Source organism: Dendrobates tinctorius, unplaced genomic scaffold (genome assembly GCF_039654945.1).
Source record: "Dendrobates tinctorius isolate UK_male_01 unplaced genomic scaffold, ASM3965494v1 ptg000048l, whole genome shotgun sequence".
NCBI classification, from domain to species: domain Eukaryota; kingdom Metazoa; phylum Chordata; class Amphibia; order Anura; family Dendrobatidae; genus Dendrobates; species Dendrobates tinctorius.
Genome location: NW_027361716.1, coordinates 25,159,102 through 25,177,389, shown reverse-complemented (window position 1 = coordinate 25,177,389; position 18,288 = coordinate 25,159,102). Strand labels below are relative to the sequence as shown.

Sequence of the window (18,288 nt, the reverse complement as noted above, 5' to 3'; positions counted from 1 at the left end):
ACTGAAAAGAAAAACAGAAATGTAGAAATTTTTGCAAATTTATTAAAAAAGAAAAACTGAAATATCACATGGTTATAAGTATTCAGACCCTTTGCTCAGTATTGAGTAGAAGAACCCTATCGAGCTGGTACAGTCATGAGTCTTCTTGGGAATGATGCAACAAGCTTTTTTGGGGGATCCTCTGTCATTTCTCCTTGCAGATCCTCTCCAGTTCCGTCAGGTAGGATGGTGAACGTTGGTGGACAGCCATTTTCAGGTCTCTCCAGACATACTCAATTGGTCAGGGCTCTGGCTGGACCAGTCAAGAATGGTCACAAAATTGTTCTGAAGCCACTCCTTCGTTATTTTAAGCTGTGTGCTTAGAGTCATTTTCTTGTTGGAAGGTGAACCTTTGGCCAAGTCTGAAGTCCAGAGCACTCTGGAAGAGGATTTCATCCAGGATATCTCTGCACTTAGCCACATTCATGTTTCCTTCAATTGCAACCAGTCATCCTGTCCCTGCAGCTGAAAAACACCCAGACAGCATGATGATTCCACCACCATGTTTCACTGTTGGGATTGTATTGGGCAGGTGATGAGCAGTGCCAGCTTTTCTCCACACATACCACTTAGAATTATCACCAAAAAGTTCTTCGTCTCATCAGAGCAGAGAATCTTATTTCTCATAGTCTGGGAGTCCTTCATGTGTTTTTTAGCAAACTCTATGTGAGCTTTCTTATCTCTGACACTGAGGAGAGGCTTCAGTTGGGCTACTCTGACATAAAGGCCCGACTGGTGGAGGGATGCAATGATAGTTGACTTTGTGGAACTTTCTCCCATCTCCCTCCTGCATCTGTGGAGCTCAGCCACAGTGATATTGGGGTTCTTCTTTATCTGTCTCATCAAGGCTCTTCTCCCATGATTGCTCAGTTTGGCTGGACGGCCAGGTCTAGCAAGACTTCTGGTGTTCCCAAACTTCTTCCATTTAAGGATTATGGAGGCTGCTGTGCTCTTACGAACCTTGAGCACTGCAGAATTTATTTTGTAACCTTGGCCAGATTTGTGCCTTGCCACAATTCTGTCTCTGAGCTCCTTGGCCAGTTCCTTTGACCTCATGATTCTCATTTGGTCTGACATGCACTGTGAGCTGTGAGGTCTTATATACACAGGTGTGTGACTTCACAATAAGTCCTATCAGTTTAATTAAACACAGATGAACTCCAATGAAGCAGTAGAACCAACTCAAGGAGGACCACATGGAAATGGACAGTATGTGACTTAAATATGACTGTCTGAGCACAGGGTCCGAATACTTATGATCATGTGATATTTCAAATATTCTTTTTAAATAAATTTGCAAACATTTCTACATTTCTGTTTTTTTTCAGTCAAGATAGGGTGCAGAGTGCACATTAATGAGAAAAAAGAACTTTTTTAAATTAATAAATGGCTGCAATGAAACAAAGAGTAAAAAATGTAAAGGGGTTTGAATACTTTCCGTACCCACTGTTTGATTAGTATAAGAATAGCTAAGGTTATGAGGGATTTTTCCAGTTGGGAGGGGTAGGAGTAGTTATAGTAGGGACATTTTCTGGTTTAGGGTAACATAGTAACATATAATTAAATGTAAAGAATATAGAAAATATTGCCATATAGATATTAGCCACTTTTACCCATATTTATCCCCATGTGACACCTGACCCACAGCCCCAATGCGCATTTCAAGTAGGCTTACTCGAGGAAACGGAAGCGGCTCCACCCACGGAAGGAGGAAGTCCGGAAAAAGGAAACCACATGTTGAGCAGGGCGGCGACATTACGAGATGTGTCACCAGTATTGATGGAACATACTTGTGTCAAGTATCACGGCGGTGTCAGCCACGTGGAGTGAAAGTGGTGGCTCACCGAGGAAGAAGCACATCCTGGAGGTCTCCAGGAACCGAACGAAGAACCCGAGCTCGACAGCTTCTTCTTTCTACTTGGACAGCGGTAACATCGTCTACCAGAACCTATGAGTAACCGTAGAATGGACACGGTCAGGGATCGTAAAGCGTAAGCAGCCGTGAAACTGGCAGGTTCCATTCAATGGAGAGTGATAAGACAGGCGAAGAGAGCATCTGTTGCTGTGTCTAGGCTCCAGACAGAAAGTGCAGTACTATCACCAAGCCCGGCAGTCAGGGAGTTAGAAGGGAGAGTGGAGACTCATCCTCCAGCGGGTCATCTTCTGGACATACGTTTATTTTTGCACAGGGCCAGAAAGCGGCCCACTACTCTGGTCACAAGGATGCAGGAGATTGACAGCGGATGGTTTGAACATTGACAACCAAACCAAGTTGTGCTTGCTGCACAGATTAAAGAGTGAATAAACAAAAATAAAGAGACTGTTCCGTGTCTCTTAAAAAAGGGCAAGAAGCCCTGATTGTGATGAGAAGATATTGGTAATGGCAAGCAAGGTCACATTTAAATAAGTTTGTTTTGTGTGTGAGTCCCTCCTCCAAGTTTTTTTGCACATGTTTAGGCATTCTCCTGCTGGATTACGGGACTGAGACTTTAACAGAGTCAATCATCTTTATGAAAAATAAAAAAGGACTGCATCTGGCTGCTCTCTGTATTGTGCTCATTGACTTTGAACTTTCTTAACAAGAGCTTAGAGCAACGCTTTTGTTTTAAAGGAGCCGTCCTCTGCAAAAAGGGGAGAGGGGAAAAACCTAAACAGAGAAATTGATAGCAGTTTTGTGCTCAGTAACCTACAGACAGTGTCAGGTTGGAACCGTTATACTGATTAAAATGATTCCTTAGTTGATGAAATCCATCTTGTGGTTGTTGTTGTTTAATCTTTATTTTCAATTTTGAACTAATGATATGTTTCTCCAAGATGGCGTCAGTAGTGCCTGCTCAGTAGCTGCAATTGCACGGGCGCTGGTGGCGCCATCTTGGAAGAGGAATTTTTTTCTGTATCAAAATGGTGCTGCTGGCACCTGTGTAATAGCAGCTATCAGATCACCAATAGCTGCTACTGCGCAGGTGCGGCTGGCAGGAAAATCAGGATAACATGAAACAAAATTAATTATATACACATTCATAGTACCACCTCTACATTAACCCATGATAAGGGAGAGATGAATTATAGGTGATTAAAGTAAATGCAATCATACGTGTCTTTGTGGTTACTTGTATTCATTTCTCAGTAGAGGCAAAACCTAATCAGGTACACGGATGAGAAGAGCTGTGAGGGAGCTGTTTAACAGCCCTAGTTACTACCCAGTGTTCAAGAAAGTCTCTTGAAATATAACACAAGTCCAGGCACAGATATTGTATACTTCCCTAGATTGTTGAGGTAGAATTGAGTTATATTAACTGAAGATTTAGGACTTAGAATCATAGAATCGTAGAGTTGAAAGGGACCTCCTGGGCCATCTGGTCCAACCCCCTGCTCAAAGCAGGATTCGCTAAATCATCCCAGTCAGATGTCTGTCCAGCCTCTGTTTGAAGACTTCCATTGAAGGAGAACTCACCACTTCTCGTGGCAGCTTGTTCCACTCCTTGACTTCACTGACCATTGCCAAGAAAGTGTTGATAGACAACACAAACATACAATTTTTTATTGTTCTTAAATAGCTTTAATTAGATTATTGAAGGACAAATACCCAAAGAAGCAAAGTCATACTTGAATGTAAACCATTACAAAACCAGAAATAGAGAACAGATACAGCTTTCTTTACTTAAAACATGGAAATACCTCATAAGTGACCCCACTGTCAGTGCCAGCATCCCATGGGATTAGATCCTGGATGACTCGTTGGACCCAGCCACACTCTTTAGTACATAGATCTTCTGCAGACAGCCCAACATTCCAGTCTGGGCTTGGACCCAACATGGCCAAGAAAGACATCAGATGTCGAGTCCTGTCAACTGAGAACTCAGCAGATGGAGCAGCTCTCCTGCCCAAAAAAAAAACAAAAAAAACAAACAAATTGAAGTCGAAATACAATTTCTCTTAAGTAAAAAATAAAGTTTCAATCTTAGCATGGTATTGTGAAAGAATTTACTGTGTATGTAACCTTTGCCCTTTATAGCAAGTAATATTTAGAAAACACCTTTGATCTTTAGCTTAGATTTGAATATTTGAAGAAGCACATGGTATATTGGATGCATGTGCTGTTAATAAAACAATAGGATGGCCACAATACAAGCTCAGGAACTATTGCAATATGTATTTCCATTCATCTGTTAGAAAGTTCCGAAAAATGTTTAGGTTACAATTATAAGACACTAGCAAACGCAACATATTGTCATGTTGTTAAGATCATCGTCAAATGATATTACTTTTCACATGATACATCATCCTCTTCAAAGTAGTTTTAAGAAAATGGGCAGAGAGTGTCCGTTGTTGGGTAGCAGATACTCAAAACAATACAGTTGGGAGACATGGGTCTTTAAAACATGCTCAACTGGTATTAAAGCGTTTTACCCCCTTAATACTATTTAATGTACATATCTGTCATCAGCACATGTCACTTTGTGGAAGAGTTTGACTGAAAAACACAACAGGGCTCGTGCTGTAACTGCCAGGATCAATGTCCTCACGGATTCCAGCTGTTTATCCCCACAATAATGCCGCCAGCATTGACTGCAGCACATGAGAAGTTTGAAGAGAGGGTGAGGTATTCTATTAAAGGGTGAGGTTTTCTGTTAGGCCGGGATCACACTACCATGTGTGATGCGTGAAACTTGCACGAGTCTCTCGCATCAACACCCAGCACTGCCACCGGCACTCAGGACCGGAGCTGTGGCTGCATGTATGTCCAGTCCTGAGTGCCGGGTGTTGATGTGAGAGACTCGTGCGAGTTTCTCGCATCACATACGGTAGTGTGATCCTGTACAGGGTGGACTGACCTATGGACCTGTTTGATAAAGAGGGGAATGCGAAAAGGATGATGTATACAATGCTTTATTTTGACTTGTATGTAGATGTGTGGGATAACAGCTAGAATTAGTGAAAGATGGTGTAGTCCTGGGTTTTGGCCACAAGATGGGGACATAGAGTAGTGAGAGGACTTAACAGCAAGCCTTAGGCTAGGGAAACTGCATAGTCATGGTGGGCGGAGTTACGGGACTGAGAAGGGGATTTCCAGAAAGAGGAGATATAAGGAAGGAGAGTCCCAGGGGAAGGGCAAACACCCAGGAGGAGGAGAGAAGTGGGAAGAGCTCAGGAGAGGACAGAGGAAGGAGAAGCTTGGGAAAGACAAAAGAGAAAGAGACGGTGACTAGGAGAAGGGGGTGGCCCTGAGAGGAGAGCTGCAGGACAGGACGGCAGTGACTAATGGAGGTCTGGGGTACAGGACGGCTAGACACCGAATATTGAGTTGGTGTTGCATCAGACAGACTCGGACGGGGGAAGCGCTGTGGCCGTAGGCCTAACGGCAGCCACAGTGAAGGAACCCAGGGGTCTTCTTGAACAGAAGCTGAAGGAAGGTGACAGGTACCCAGGCTAGGGAGCAGAAGCTGTTGTGTCTGCTGTGGATGTCAAGAGGACACCCAATAAAGTTTGGACCTGATTGAATGGATTTCTGTGTCTGTCTCCCGTCTGTTCCGCAGCCGAAAGGGACCACCCCCCAGTCGGCGCAAGTACTACACTCCCAGCCTTAGAGGGTGAGGTTTTCTGTTTGAGGGTGAGGTTTTCTGATTCCTATGGCAAGCAAAGGCCCGACAATAGCCTCCAGGTCTGCAATACACTACAGCTTATCAGACCTCAATAGAGGTGGGTATTTGACAGTCTACCTGTCAATCTTACACTGAAAGAGTATGTAGCAAGTGTGCAGGGCAGTGTACTATGTGTGTAATCACAGAATCAAATGTTCCAGTCTCCTTGAGGGACTAATAAATATTGTAAAAAAAAGTCTATACATTTTTTAAGTCTTTTCACAAAAAGTGAAAAAAACCTCATCAAAATCATAGTTTCAACCCTAAAAAGTCACCAATTTGCTAATGTGGCATCCGTGAAGATGTGTACTATAAAACTATATTGGTATTTATTCTGCACAATAAAAGCTGCACAAAAAAAGAAAAAAAATGCCAGAGTTGTAGTTCATCCCATCCCCCATAAAATAAAATAAAACATCATAAAACAAAATTGTTTGTTTCCCAGAAGGGTAGCAATAAATACTATATCTTCACATGGAAAACTAAAGCCTTAATAAACCTCAGTAAAAGAAAAAAAAATAAAAGTTATGAATCACAGAGTATGACGGTCGAAAAAATATTATCGGTAAAAACCCATTTTGCTGTGTAACAGTAGTAAGGCATAAAATAGTGTGTACATTTACAGTGGGGAAAATAAGTATTTGATATAATGACGATTTAGCAAGTTTTACCACCTACAAATAGTGGAGAGGTCTGTAATTTTTATCGCAGGTACACTTAAACTGTGAGAGACAGAATCTAAAAATAAAAAAACCCCTGTGTGACAATGGACGTACTATTCCGTCCATGTGCTCTGGGCCTTAATGACCATGGACGGAAGAGAAAGTCATATGCAATCAGCCGCGCTCCCGCTGTCACAGCTGACACCCGGCACTAAGTGCCAGGAGAAGTCACGGACCACTAACGGTACATTAACCCCGGGAATACTGTGATCAAACATGATCACAGCATTCAGGGAGCAGGCAGAGGGGCTGTCGGCTGTGACAGCCCCTCTGCCTTTGGATCGGAGACCCCGCGGCATGACGATGGATCCCGATTGCTCCCATGGTAACCCGATGTCATCATGATAATATCCGGGTTACCAGAGCTCAGAGACTTCCTGTCATGCACAGTGCATGTCAGGAAGTCTCTGAGGTTAGTGAGAAATTACATGCAGAACTGACAGCTTAAATGACATGCAGATCTGCATGCTATATAAGCGATCAGCCGACAAAATGAGTGTACCATAGTGGGACACAGTGTAAAACATAGAATGAAATAATTTTTTTTTTAAATAATTGTAAAAATATAAAAAAATAAAAAATAATTAAAAAATAAATATTTATGCTACCATTAAATTAATATTTGAATAAAAAAAATCTAAACAATAAAAGTACACATATTTGGTATCGCCGTGTCCGTAATGACCTGACCTATAAATCTGTCTCACTAGTTAATCCCTTTAGCGAACACCATTAAAAAAAGGCAAAAAAACAATGCTTTATCATCATACAGCCGAACAAAAAGTGGAATAACACGCTATCAAAAAGACGGATATAAATAAACATGGTACCGCTGAAAATGTCATCTTGTCCTGCAAAAAAAACAGCCACCATATAGCTCCATTACCGGAAATATAAAAAAGTTATAGCTCTCAGAATAAAGCGATGCAAAAAATAATTTTTTCTATTAAATAGTTTTTATTATATAAAAGCACCAAAACCTAAAAAAATGATATAAATGAGGTATCGCTGTCATTGTACTGACCAGAAGAATAAAACTGCTTTATCAATTTTACCGCACGTGGAATGGTATAAGGGCCCCCTCCCCAAAAAAAGAAATTCATGAATTGTTGGATTTTATTCATTCTGCCTCCCAAAAATCGGAATAAAATGCGATCAAAAAATGTACCCGAAAAACGTACCAATAAAAATGTCAACTCGTCCCACAAAAAACAAGACCTCACATGACTCTGTGGGCCAAAATATGGAAAAATTATAGCTCTCAAAATGTGGTGATGCAAAAACTATTTTTTGCAATAAAAAGCGTCTTTTAGTGTGTGACAGCTGACAAACATAAAAACCTGCTATAAATAATTCAAACCCCCCTTTATCACCACCTTAGTTAGGGAAAAATAATAAAATTAAAAAAAGTATTTATTTCCATTTTCCCGTTAGGGTTGGAGCTAAAGTTAGGGTTAGGGTTGGGGCTAAAGTTAGGGTTGGGATTAGGGTTAGGGGTGTGTTAGGGTTAGATTTGTGGTTAGAGTTATGGTTACTGTTGGGATTCGGGTTATCGGTATGTTGGGGTTAGGGTTGGAGTTAGATTTGGGGGGTTTCCATTGTTTAGGCACATCAGGGGCTCTCCAAATGTGACATGCGTCTGATCTCAATTCCAGCCAATTCTGCATTGAAAAAGTCAAACGGTGCTCCTTCCCTTCCGAGCTCTGCCATGCGCCCAAACAATGGTTTACCCCCACATATGGGGTATCAGCCTACTCAGGACAAATTGTACAACAACTTTTGGGGTTCAATTTCTCCTGTTTCTCTTGGTAAAATAAAATAAATTGGATCTGAACTAAATTTTCTGTGAAAAAAATTTAAATGTTCATTTTTTAAACATTCAAACAATTTCTGTGAAGCACTTGAAGGGTTAATAAACTTCTTGAATGTGATTTTGAGCACCTTCAGGTGTGCAGTTTTTAGAATGGTGTCACTTTTGGGTATTTTCTATCATATAGACCCATCAAAGTGACTTCAAATGTGATGTGGTCCCGAATAAAAATGGTGTTGTAAAAATGAGAAATCGCTGGTCAACTTTTAACCCTTATAACTTCCTAACAAAAAAAAAATGTTGGTTAAAAGATTGTGCATATATAAATTAGACATGTGGGAAATGTTATTTATTAACTATTTTGTGTGACATATTTCTCTGTTTTAAGGGCATGAAAATTAATTGTTGGAAAATTGCAAAATTTTCTCCAAATTTCCATTTTTTTCATAAATAAACGCAAGTCATATCAAAGAAATTTTACCACTGACACGAGAAAACATTGTCAGAATCACCGGGATCCATGGAAGCATTCCAGAGTTATTACCTCATAAAGGGATAGTGGTCAGAATTGTAAAAATTGGCCTGGTCATTAACATGCAAACCATCCTTGGGCGTCGAAGGGTTAAATAATTAAATTGCATTTCATTGCATGAAATAAGTATTTGGTCAACTACCAACCAGTAAGAATTCTGGTTCTCACAGACTTGGTAGTTTTTCTAAAACCTTCCTACTCTGCACTCATTTCTTGTATTAACTACACCTGTTTGAACTTGTCACCTGTGTGAAGATTTGAGGTCGTAGGTTGTGATAATCACCTATGCAGGTTAACAATACAACTATTTTTTATTACTTACATCCATGGTTTTACAACAACTCTGGGTAGGTGGACAAAATACATTGCCCCCAGTCCACAAAATACCCTCCCTGGGCCAGTAGTCCCACTGTCCCCGTACCAGGCAATACTCAATGTCTTCCAACTTATGGTTGGTCAAAGAATTTGTATCTCTCACCTGTATAGTCTATAGTCACAGTCCACGCTTCTCCAGATGACAGATAACACAACAGAAGAACATGTATCCAGCAGCAACAATCCTTAAGAAAGTTCATTAAATCCATATGACAGGTCCCTCAACTGTAACAGAAGGAACCAGTCCAGCTGGCAACCCATTTCCAAACTCCATAAGCCATCCATTCATGAGCTCCAGTACCTCAGCCTAGATCCTCACTCAACGTCATTCCAACAACCTCCTGACTAGACATATGACTTCTTGTTCTCCCTTCCAGGGATCAGCTCCTTGGATGGGCAGAAGTGTTCACACCTTCCCCCGTAAACATTCGCTTTTAGCTCAAAGAATGAAGAATGTTGCAGAAGCCCATCATCTGGGACTGCATGTGAGACCCCTTGTGGTGACGGCTTCATTGGGTCAAATATCCCTATCCACACAATTGGACTAGTGACTGCAAGAACAATGGAATGATTGCTTTCCTTGATTGCAAAACTTGTGTCTGGTCTTATACATGCATAAGATCTAGCCTGCACATCGTCTTCTGCTTACTGTCACTGAATGAAAACATTGATTCCTGAGCTGATGAGCAAGCAAATATCTAATAAAACACTTAACTGGGGCTCCATGCTGGAAAAATTCTGCATCTCTTAGAGCTATGGATTTCACTCTATGTCCATTTGTCCAACAGCCTTAGAATAAGGCCAGCCCATCACAACCTGAAGAATAGAAACCTGGCCACTCATTCAATCACACTTCAACCTCTCCACCATGGCCAAGATCAAAGAACTGTCTAAGGACATCAAGGACAAAATTGTAGAACTGCACAAGCCTGGGGTGGGCTACAGGACAATAGACAAGCAGATTTTTGAGAAATCAACAACTATTGGCACAATTATTAGAAAATGGAAGAAGCAAGATGACTGTCAATCTTCCTCGGTCTGAGGCTCCATGCAAAATCTCACCACGTGGGGTAAGGATGATTCTAAGAAAAGTCAGGAATCAGCCCATAGTTACCTGTGAGGACATGGTCAATGACCAGAAAAGAGCTGGGATCACAGTCCCAAACATTACAGTTAATAACACACTTATGCCATCATGGATTAAAATCCTGCACTACACACAAAGTCCCCCTACTCACACCAGCACATATCCAAGCGCGTTTGAAGTTCACCAATGACCGTCTGGAAAATCCATGGGAGAAAGTTATTTGGTCAGATGAGACCAAATAGAACTTTTTGGTATCAACTCTACTTGCCATGTTTGGAAGAAGAAGGCGGATGAAAACAACACTAAGAACACAATCCCAACCATGAAGCAAGGTGGGAGAAACATTACATTTTGTGGGTGCTTTGCTGCATTGGGGACAGAACGACTGCACCGTATTGAATGGAGGATGTATGGGGTCATAGACCATGAGATTCTAGCCAATAACCTCCTTGCGTTAGTAAGAGGATTGAAGATGAGTCATGACTGGGTCTTTCAACATGACAAAAACCCAAAACACACAGCCAGGGAAACTAAGGAGTGGCATTCCAAGATCCTGGAATAGCCTAGCCAGTCTCCATACCTGAACCCAATAGAAAATCTTTGGAGGTAGCTGAAACTCAATGTTGCCCAGCAACAGCCCCAAAGCCTGTAAGATCTGGAGATCTGTATGGAGGAGTGGGCCAAATTCATGCTGAAGTATGTGCAAACTTGGTCAATAACTACAGGAAGTATCATAAAGGCTACGCACTTTGAGGGTTATATACAAAGGAAATGTACTCCAGACCACGGAATAGTCTATAGGTGAACAATATAATACTAATACATTTTTTTAACAAGTTTTTTGAGGCTTATATAGCAATGACCTGCACCCAAGAAGTTGTAATACCCTACTGATGAGCCATATAATACCAATACATTTTAAACAAGTTTTTTTAGACTTATTGTAATAATTATAATGGATGATTCAGGAGTCTTTTGCATGGAGCAAGACTCTACAGAACGCAGTTTATGAGTGGTAAAGATTAGAGTTGAGCGACTTTTGGTTTTTTAGGGTCGCGTTTCGTTTCGTGAAACCCGACTTTTCCAAAAGTCGGGTCGAGCAAGATCGTCCGATTATAGGGAAAAGTCGGGGTCGTCCCGAAACACGAAACCCAATGTAAGTCAATGGGGAATAAAAGTCGGCAGTGAGAGGAGGACAGGAAACACACCAACAGTGCCCATTTGAATGCCAAAAGCATCAATTCTTCTTACTTAAGCTTGTCAACCTTAATTAACTTCATAATACAAGTTACGCACTGAAAAATGGGGGTTATTTGGCTACAGACTGTGGGGGGGAGGGCTGGCTCCAGGTTTTCATGTGCCCTGGGCGAAAGAGCGCCCCTTTAACACATACCACAACTCATCATGCTCCGATACGGCAGAGAAATAGCGGTATAGTACAATGAAAAATACCTCACTTTTTACATCCCATGACGAGGCCCATCTATTTCTCCATACAGAATCATTGGTCACATATAATGTTTGAAACAGTATATGATGAGCTCCACATAATGCTACAGTATATGTTGGTCCCCATGGATGAAGCTCCACTGTCTTATGGGCCCAAATAATGCTCCAAACATAATGGGCCCCATTTCTAATGCTCTAGTGTATAATGGGCCCTGTAAATGCTGCTCCAGTGTCTGATGTCCACCTTTGGAATGTTCCAGTGTATGGTGGGCCCCATCTATCATTCTCCAGAGTATAGTGCTCCCCAAAAATTGCTGTCCCAACATTGAAAACAATCAAATAAGTCTCCTCGCTAGGGAATCCCTGTACTTGTCTGGACTCCTCGTCGTCCCCATCTTCCATCTCACTGCACAGTATTTCAACTTTGCAAGTGCTGTGATCCTGGGCAAGCAGGGGGGGCCCACTCGTTGGCGACGGCACTGGCACAGGGCCCCTGATAGTACGGTGGTGTGTCTGATGGCGGGTGGGCCGAACCTGCACTTTCATCTGCAGCTTCCTCTTTGTCACCGTGTAAGATGGAACTGTATATGGGAAGGGTAACCTGAGTTTCATCAGGGTCAGATTCAGGTCGTGTAGCGTGCGAGGGGAATGTAGTGGTCTGGGTCAATGTACCAGCAGATTCATCGAGCAGTGGCTGGGCATCAGTGCACTTGTGTCGCCCCCAGGAGTACGGTCGCCACAGTGGCATTACCTTCTTCCTAGGGAGTGTGATGTCATGCTTGGGAGCAACGAAGGATCTCTCTAGCAGGTTAACTGATTGGGCGGCGTTATTCCCACGAGTCATGACCCTCCAAACAGCGTTCATGAAGGCAAAGTGTTTGTTTTACGTGGGCAGTATGGTTGCAAAGCTGAACCTTAAAGGAATGTCCAGAAGGGCACCACCAGGAGTGGAGCCTACGGTTAAATTCGACTCCACCTGGGAAACCTCAACCATGCCAGCTACAGAACAGATGCACACATTGCAAGCTTAATTCCGTTAACGAACGAGACTCCGTCATGCCCCGCGGTCCGAGTCCGGCTTACTAGAGGGACACGTGAGGCTCTGGCACATGAGATTGGCCAATAACTGGTGTGTCATGCCCTTACATGTCCGTGGCTGCATGTGCGCTACACTGAAAAGGCCAGCGTTTGTCGCTTACAGGTGCAGATAACCCGCTGAACAACGTTAGTGATGGGGATCACTGATTACAATTATTACCCGCGAAGAATGATTTCCCAGTAAGTGCAGGTCAACCGCAGTTCCGGAATTAGGCCTAACCGTCATTCCTGAAAAAATGAAAAACTTATGTGTGCAAACCACAGGTGCTGTAGCTTGCTTAACAGCTCGCCAGCCGTTCTCACGCCCAGTATGGATTACACGTGATTGCACAAAGGTTAGAAAGGGTACCGTATCCCCGGATAACATGTATGGATAGTGTACACATTCAAAATATATGTCTCAGGAGGCAGGCTCAGAGGGTGTCAGGCCCAGTATGGATTGCACGTGATTGCACAAAGGTTAGAAAGGGTACCGTATCCCCAGATAACATGTATGGATAGCGTACACATTCAAAATATATGTCTCAGGAGGCAGGCTCAGACGGTGTTAGGCCCAGTATGGATTGCACGTGATTGCACAAAGGTTAGAAAGGGTACCGTATCCCCAGATACCATGTATGGATAGCGTACACATTCAAAATATATGTCTCAGGAGGCAGGCTCAGATGGTGTTAGGCCCAGTATGGATTGCACGTGATTGCACAAAGGTTAGAAAGGGTACCGTATCCCCAGATAACATGTATGGATAGCGTACACATTCAAAATATATGTCTCAGGAGGCAGGCTCAGACGGTGTTAGGCCCAGTATGGATTGCACGTGATTGCACAAAGGTTAGAAAGGGTACCGTATCCCCGGATAACATGTATGGATAGCGTACACATTCAAAATATATGTCTCAGGAGGCAGGCTCAGACGGTGTTAGGCCCAGTATGGATTGCACGTGATTGCACAAAGGTTAGAAAGGGTACCGTATCCCCAGATAACATGTATGGATAGCGTACACATTCAAAATATATGTCTCAGGAGGCAGGCTCAGACGGTGTTAGGCCCAGTATGGATTGCACGTGATTGCACAAAGGTTAGAAAGGGTACCGTATCCCCAGATAACATGTATGGATAGCGTACACATTCAAAATATATGTCTCAGGAGGCAGGCTCAGACGGTGTTAGGCCCAGTATGGATTGCACGTGATTGCACAAAGGTTAGAAAGGGTACCGTATCCCCGGATAACATGTATGGATAGCGTACACATTCAAAATATATGTCTCAGGAGGCAGGCTCAGACGGTGTTAGGCCCAGTATGGATTGCATGTGATTGCACAAAGGTTAGAAAGGGTACCGTATCCCCAGATAACATGTATGGATAGCATACACATTCAAAATATATGTCTCAGGAGGCAGGCTCAGACGGTGTTAGGCCCAGTATGGATTGCACGTGATTGCACAAAGGTTAGAAAGGGTACCGTATCCCCAGATAACATGTATGGATAGCATACACATTCAAAATATATGTCTCAGGAGGCAGGCTCAGACGGTGTTAGGCCCAGTATGGATTGCACGTGATTGCACAAAGGTTAGAAAGGGTACCGTATCCCCAGATAACATGTATGGATAGCGTACACATTCAAAATATAAGTCTCAGGAGGCAGGCTCAGACGGTGTTCGGCCCAGTATGGATTGCACGTGATTGCACAAAGGTTAGAAAGGGTACCGTATCCCCAGATAACATGTATGGATAGCGTACACATTCAAAATATATGTCTCAGGAGGCAGGCTCAGACGGTGTTAGGCCCAGTATGGATTGCACGTGATTGCACAAAGGTTAGAAAGGGTACCGTTTCCCTGGATAACAAGTATGGATAGCGTACACATTCAAAATATATGTCTATACATCAGGAGGCAGGCTCAGACGGTGTCAGGCACAGTATGGATTTGACGGCCCAGATTACACAGCGGAGGAGCAGGGAGAGGTAAAGATTGCAAATGCTGGGGCCCTGCCCAAGCAAGGGGGGCCCACTCGTGGGCGTCGGTACTGGCACTGGGCCCCTCATAGTACAGCGGTGTGTCTGACGGCGGGTGTGCACCACCACCGTCAGAGACACTTGATTGCACTATGAGGGACCCTGTGCCAGTGCCCGCGCCCAAGAGTCGGCCTACCCACCTGTCCAGGGCAATGGCACTCGCACGGTGTCGTGCGCTAGGTGGTGACCCCGGCCATGGGGGGGGAGGCAGCACAGTTAGGGAGTTTTAGAAAGTGGCATATGTTGATGTTGGATATTCAGCTGATGCAAAAGGCGAAATAGGTGAAGTACCAGGAAGAGGTGGACCAAAGCAAGCCATTTTTCTGTCACCCTATGTGTCATCAGGGGAAGGTGGGAAAAAATCCTTGGAAACCCATGCGTGGTTCATTTTAATGAAGGTTAGATCATCCACATTTTGGGTTGACAGACGGGTCCTTTTTTCTGTCAGGATTGATCCAGCTGCACTGAAGACTCTTTCCGATAGCACACTTGCAGCTGGGCAAGCGAGCTCCTGTAAGGCATATTGGGCCAATTCAGGCCAGGTGTCCAGTTTAGCGGCCCAATAGTCAAAGGGGAATGACCTGTGTGGGAGAACATCGATATGGGAGGAAAAGTAGTTTGTAACCATAGTTGACAACTGCTGTCTCCTGTCACTTTCCATCGATGCAGTATTACCAGTTGTGTGAGCGGTATTTGAAAAATCAGTCCACAACATTGTCATGAAACCCCTGTCTCCAACGCCACTTCTGCTGTGTGCACCACGAACACCTCTGCCAAGCTGCCCCCGGCCCGTACGGCTCGTGTGAGAACCATCACCGCTGCTGTGTGCTGGGAATGCCTCAAGCAACCGATTTACCAGAGTTGCTTGTTTATTAGCCAATATTAGGTCAAGGTTCTCCTGTGGCATGATGTTTTGTAATTTGCCTTTATAGCGTGGATCCAGGATGCTGGCCAACCAGTAGTCGTCCGACTCGTCATCGTTCATCATTTTGGCAATGCGGGGGTCCCTTTTTAGGATCCGCAAGGCATAATCTGACATGTGGGCCAATGTTCCCGGTGTCAATGATGCACTGCGAGTGCTGGGTGGAGGAGCACTTTCTGGCAAATCCACATCCCTCCAGTCACGCACAAACCCTGTACCAGACCTTGCCACCCCAACATTTTCACTTGCCCCACGAGATGCATCCTCCTCCCCTAAGTAATCATCCCCATCATCATCCTCCTCCTCCTCTTCTTCCTCCACCTCGTCCAGGAGAGGTCCCTGAGCAGACAGTGGCTGAATGTCATCAAGGATTCCCTCCTCCTCTTCCTCCTCATCAACATTGGCTGCAGACGCCTGCTCCTTAAGGTGCGTCAAAGTTTGCATGAGCAGACGCATAAGTGGGATGCTCATGCTTAGGATGGCGTCGTCTGCGCTTACCAGCCGTGTGCATTCCTCAAAACACTGAAGGACTTTACAAAGGTCTTTCAGCTTCGACCACTGCACACCTGTCAACTCCATGTCTGCCCTCAAAGTGCCTGGCCGTGTATCCTCCCACAAATGCATTATGGCCTGCCTCTGCTCGCACAGCCGCTCCACCATGTGCAGGGTGGAGTTCCACCTTGTTGCAATGTCGATAATGAGGCGGTGGTTGGGAAGGTGGAGCAATCGCTGCAGCTTCTGCATACGAACGGAGTGTACAGGCGACCGGCGGATGTGCGCGCACAGTCTTCGCACCTTCTGGAGCAGGGCTGTTAACTCCGGATAATTTTTGAGGAAGCACTGCACCACCAGGTTCAAGGTGTGAGCCAAGCAAGGTATGTGGCTGAGTTTTGAAAGGGCTATGGCTGCCACAAAATTACGGCCGTTATCACTAACTACCTTGCCTGCCTCAAGATGTACACTGCCCAGCCATGACTCAGTTTGTCGCTGAAAGTACTCGGCCAGCACCTCGGCGGTGTGTCTGTCGCCCAAACACATCATCTGCAACACAGCCTGCTGACGCTTTCCACTAGCTGCTCGATAGGGGGACACATCGTGTGCAACAGTGGCAGCTGCAGATGGAGTGCTCGTACGACTGCGCTCTGTGGACGAGCTTTCGCTTCTGGAGGAGGAGGAGGGTCGAACGCCTACAGCCAACTGTTTCCTATACCGTGGGCTAGGCAGCACTGTCCCACCACCGCTGTCCCCTGTGGACCCTGCATCCACCACATTAACCCAGTGCGCAGTGATGGACACGTAACGGCCCTGGCCATGCCGACTGGACCATGCATCAGTTGTGAGGTGCACCTTTCCGCTCACTGACTGCTTGAGTGCATGGACAATGCGGTCTTTCACATGATGGTGGAGGGCTGGGATGGCTTTGCGAGAGAAGAAGTGGTGACTGGGTAGGTCATAGCGTGGTACTGCATAGGCCATGAGTTCGCGGAAAGCTGTGCTTTCCACCAACCGAAAGGGCATCATCTCAAACGAGATTAGTTTGGCAATGTGGGCGTTCAAACCCAGTGTACGCGGATGAGAGACTGAGTACTTTCTTGACCTACTCATAGTGTCTGGGAGGGTGAGCTGGACTTGAGAGCTGCATATGGTGGAAGTAGCGGTGGACAGGGCGGACTGAGAGAGGGTTGATGATGGTGATGGAGTTGGTGTTCTTTCTGATGGCCTAGAATCAGTCTTTCGTTGATATAACAGTGGGATTCCCTGACTGCTGTGGTCTTGCAACGACACCTCAACATTTGCTGCTGTGCTAACCGGTGGGCTTACAGTGGGGGAAACAATGTAGCGTTGCTGACTACCTTCGTTGTGATCAGTTGCACATGTGGCACTTGAGGTTTGGTGTTGTGTCCACGCTTGCAAGTGCATGCTGGTTAAATGTCTAAGCATGCAACGGGTATTCAAATTTTTCAGATTTTTCCCTCGGCTAAAGGTCTTTGCGCACTTCTTACAGATAACCTTGGCCTGATCATGAGGATTTTGGTCAAAAAAGTGCCACACTGCACTCTTCCTACTTTGGCAGACATTTTGCGGCCTAGCACGCTGTGATCTTTTGACCCTCTGGACAAGCTGTCCAGCAACTCTTTTGATGTTTGGAACCTGTCTTTGGAGTGCTCCGGGCCTGCCAGATAACAGCTGTTGCGATGTCGATGTCTGCTGTGGATGCTCCTCATCTGAGCTATTGGAAGCAGCACCCTCTTCCCCCAATGGATGCCAATCTGGGTCAACAACTGGGTCATCCATCACCTCCTCTTCTATGTCATGTGCACCTTCCTCTGTGTCACCGTGTATGGTGGTATAGTGTGCGGGAAGGGGCACCTGAGTCTCATCAGGGTCAGAATCTGGCTCTGTACACTGCGAGGACAATGTAGTGCTCTGAGTGAATGTACCAGCAGAATCATCCATCAGCGGCTGTGCATCAGTGCACTCCATGTCAGATTCATCTTGGCCTGGGTAATTCACCATTTCACTTGATAATGCAGGCATGGTATGTGAAAACAGCTCCATGGAGTAATCAGTAGTATGGCCTGCGTCATC

General features: G+C 44.6%; 1 protein-coding gene across 2 annotated transcripts in view; it reads right to left on the bottom strand.

Moving 5' to 3' along the window:
* SPON1 (spondin 1) overlaps positions 1–18,288 on the bottom strand; it is a 744,565-nt gene that overhangs the window by 172,975 nt on the left and 553,302 nt on the right. For both annotated transcript variants that reach the window (XM_073576349.1, XM_073576350.1), the window contains exon 8: positions 3,718–3,919. In XM_073576349.1, the coding sequence (XP_073432450.1) occupies positions 3,718–3,919 (202 nt within the window). The remainder of the gene's footprint in view (positions 1–3,717; positions 3,920–18,288) is intronic.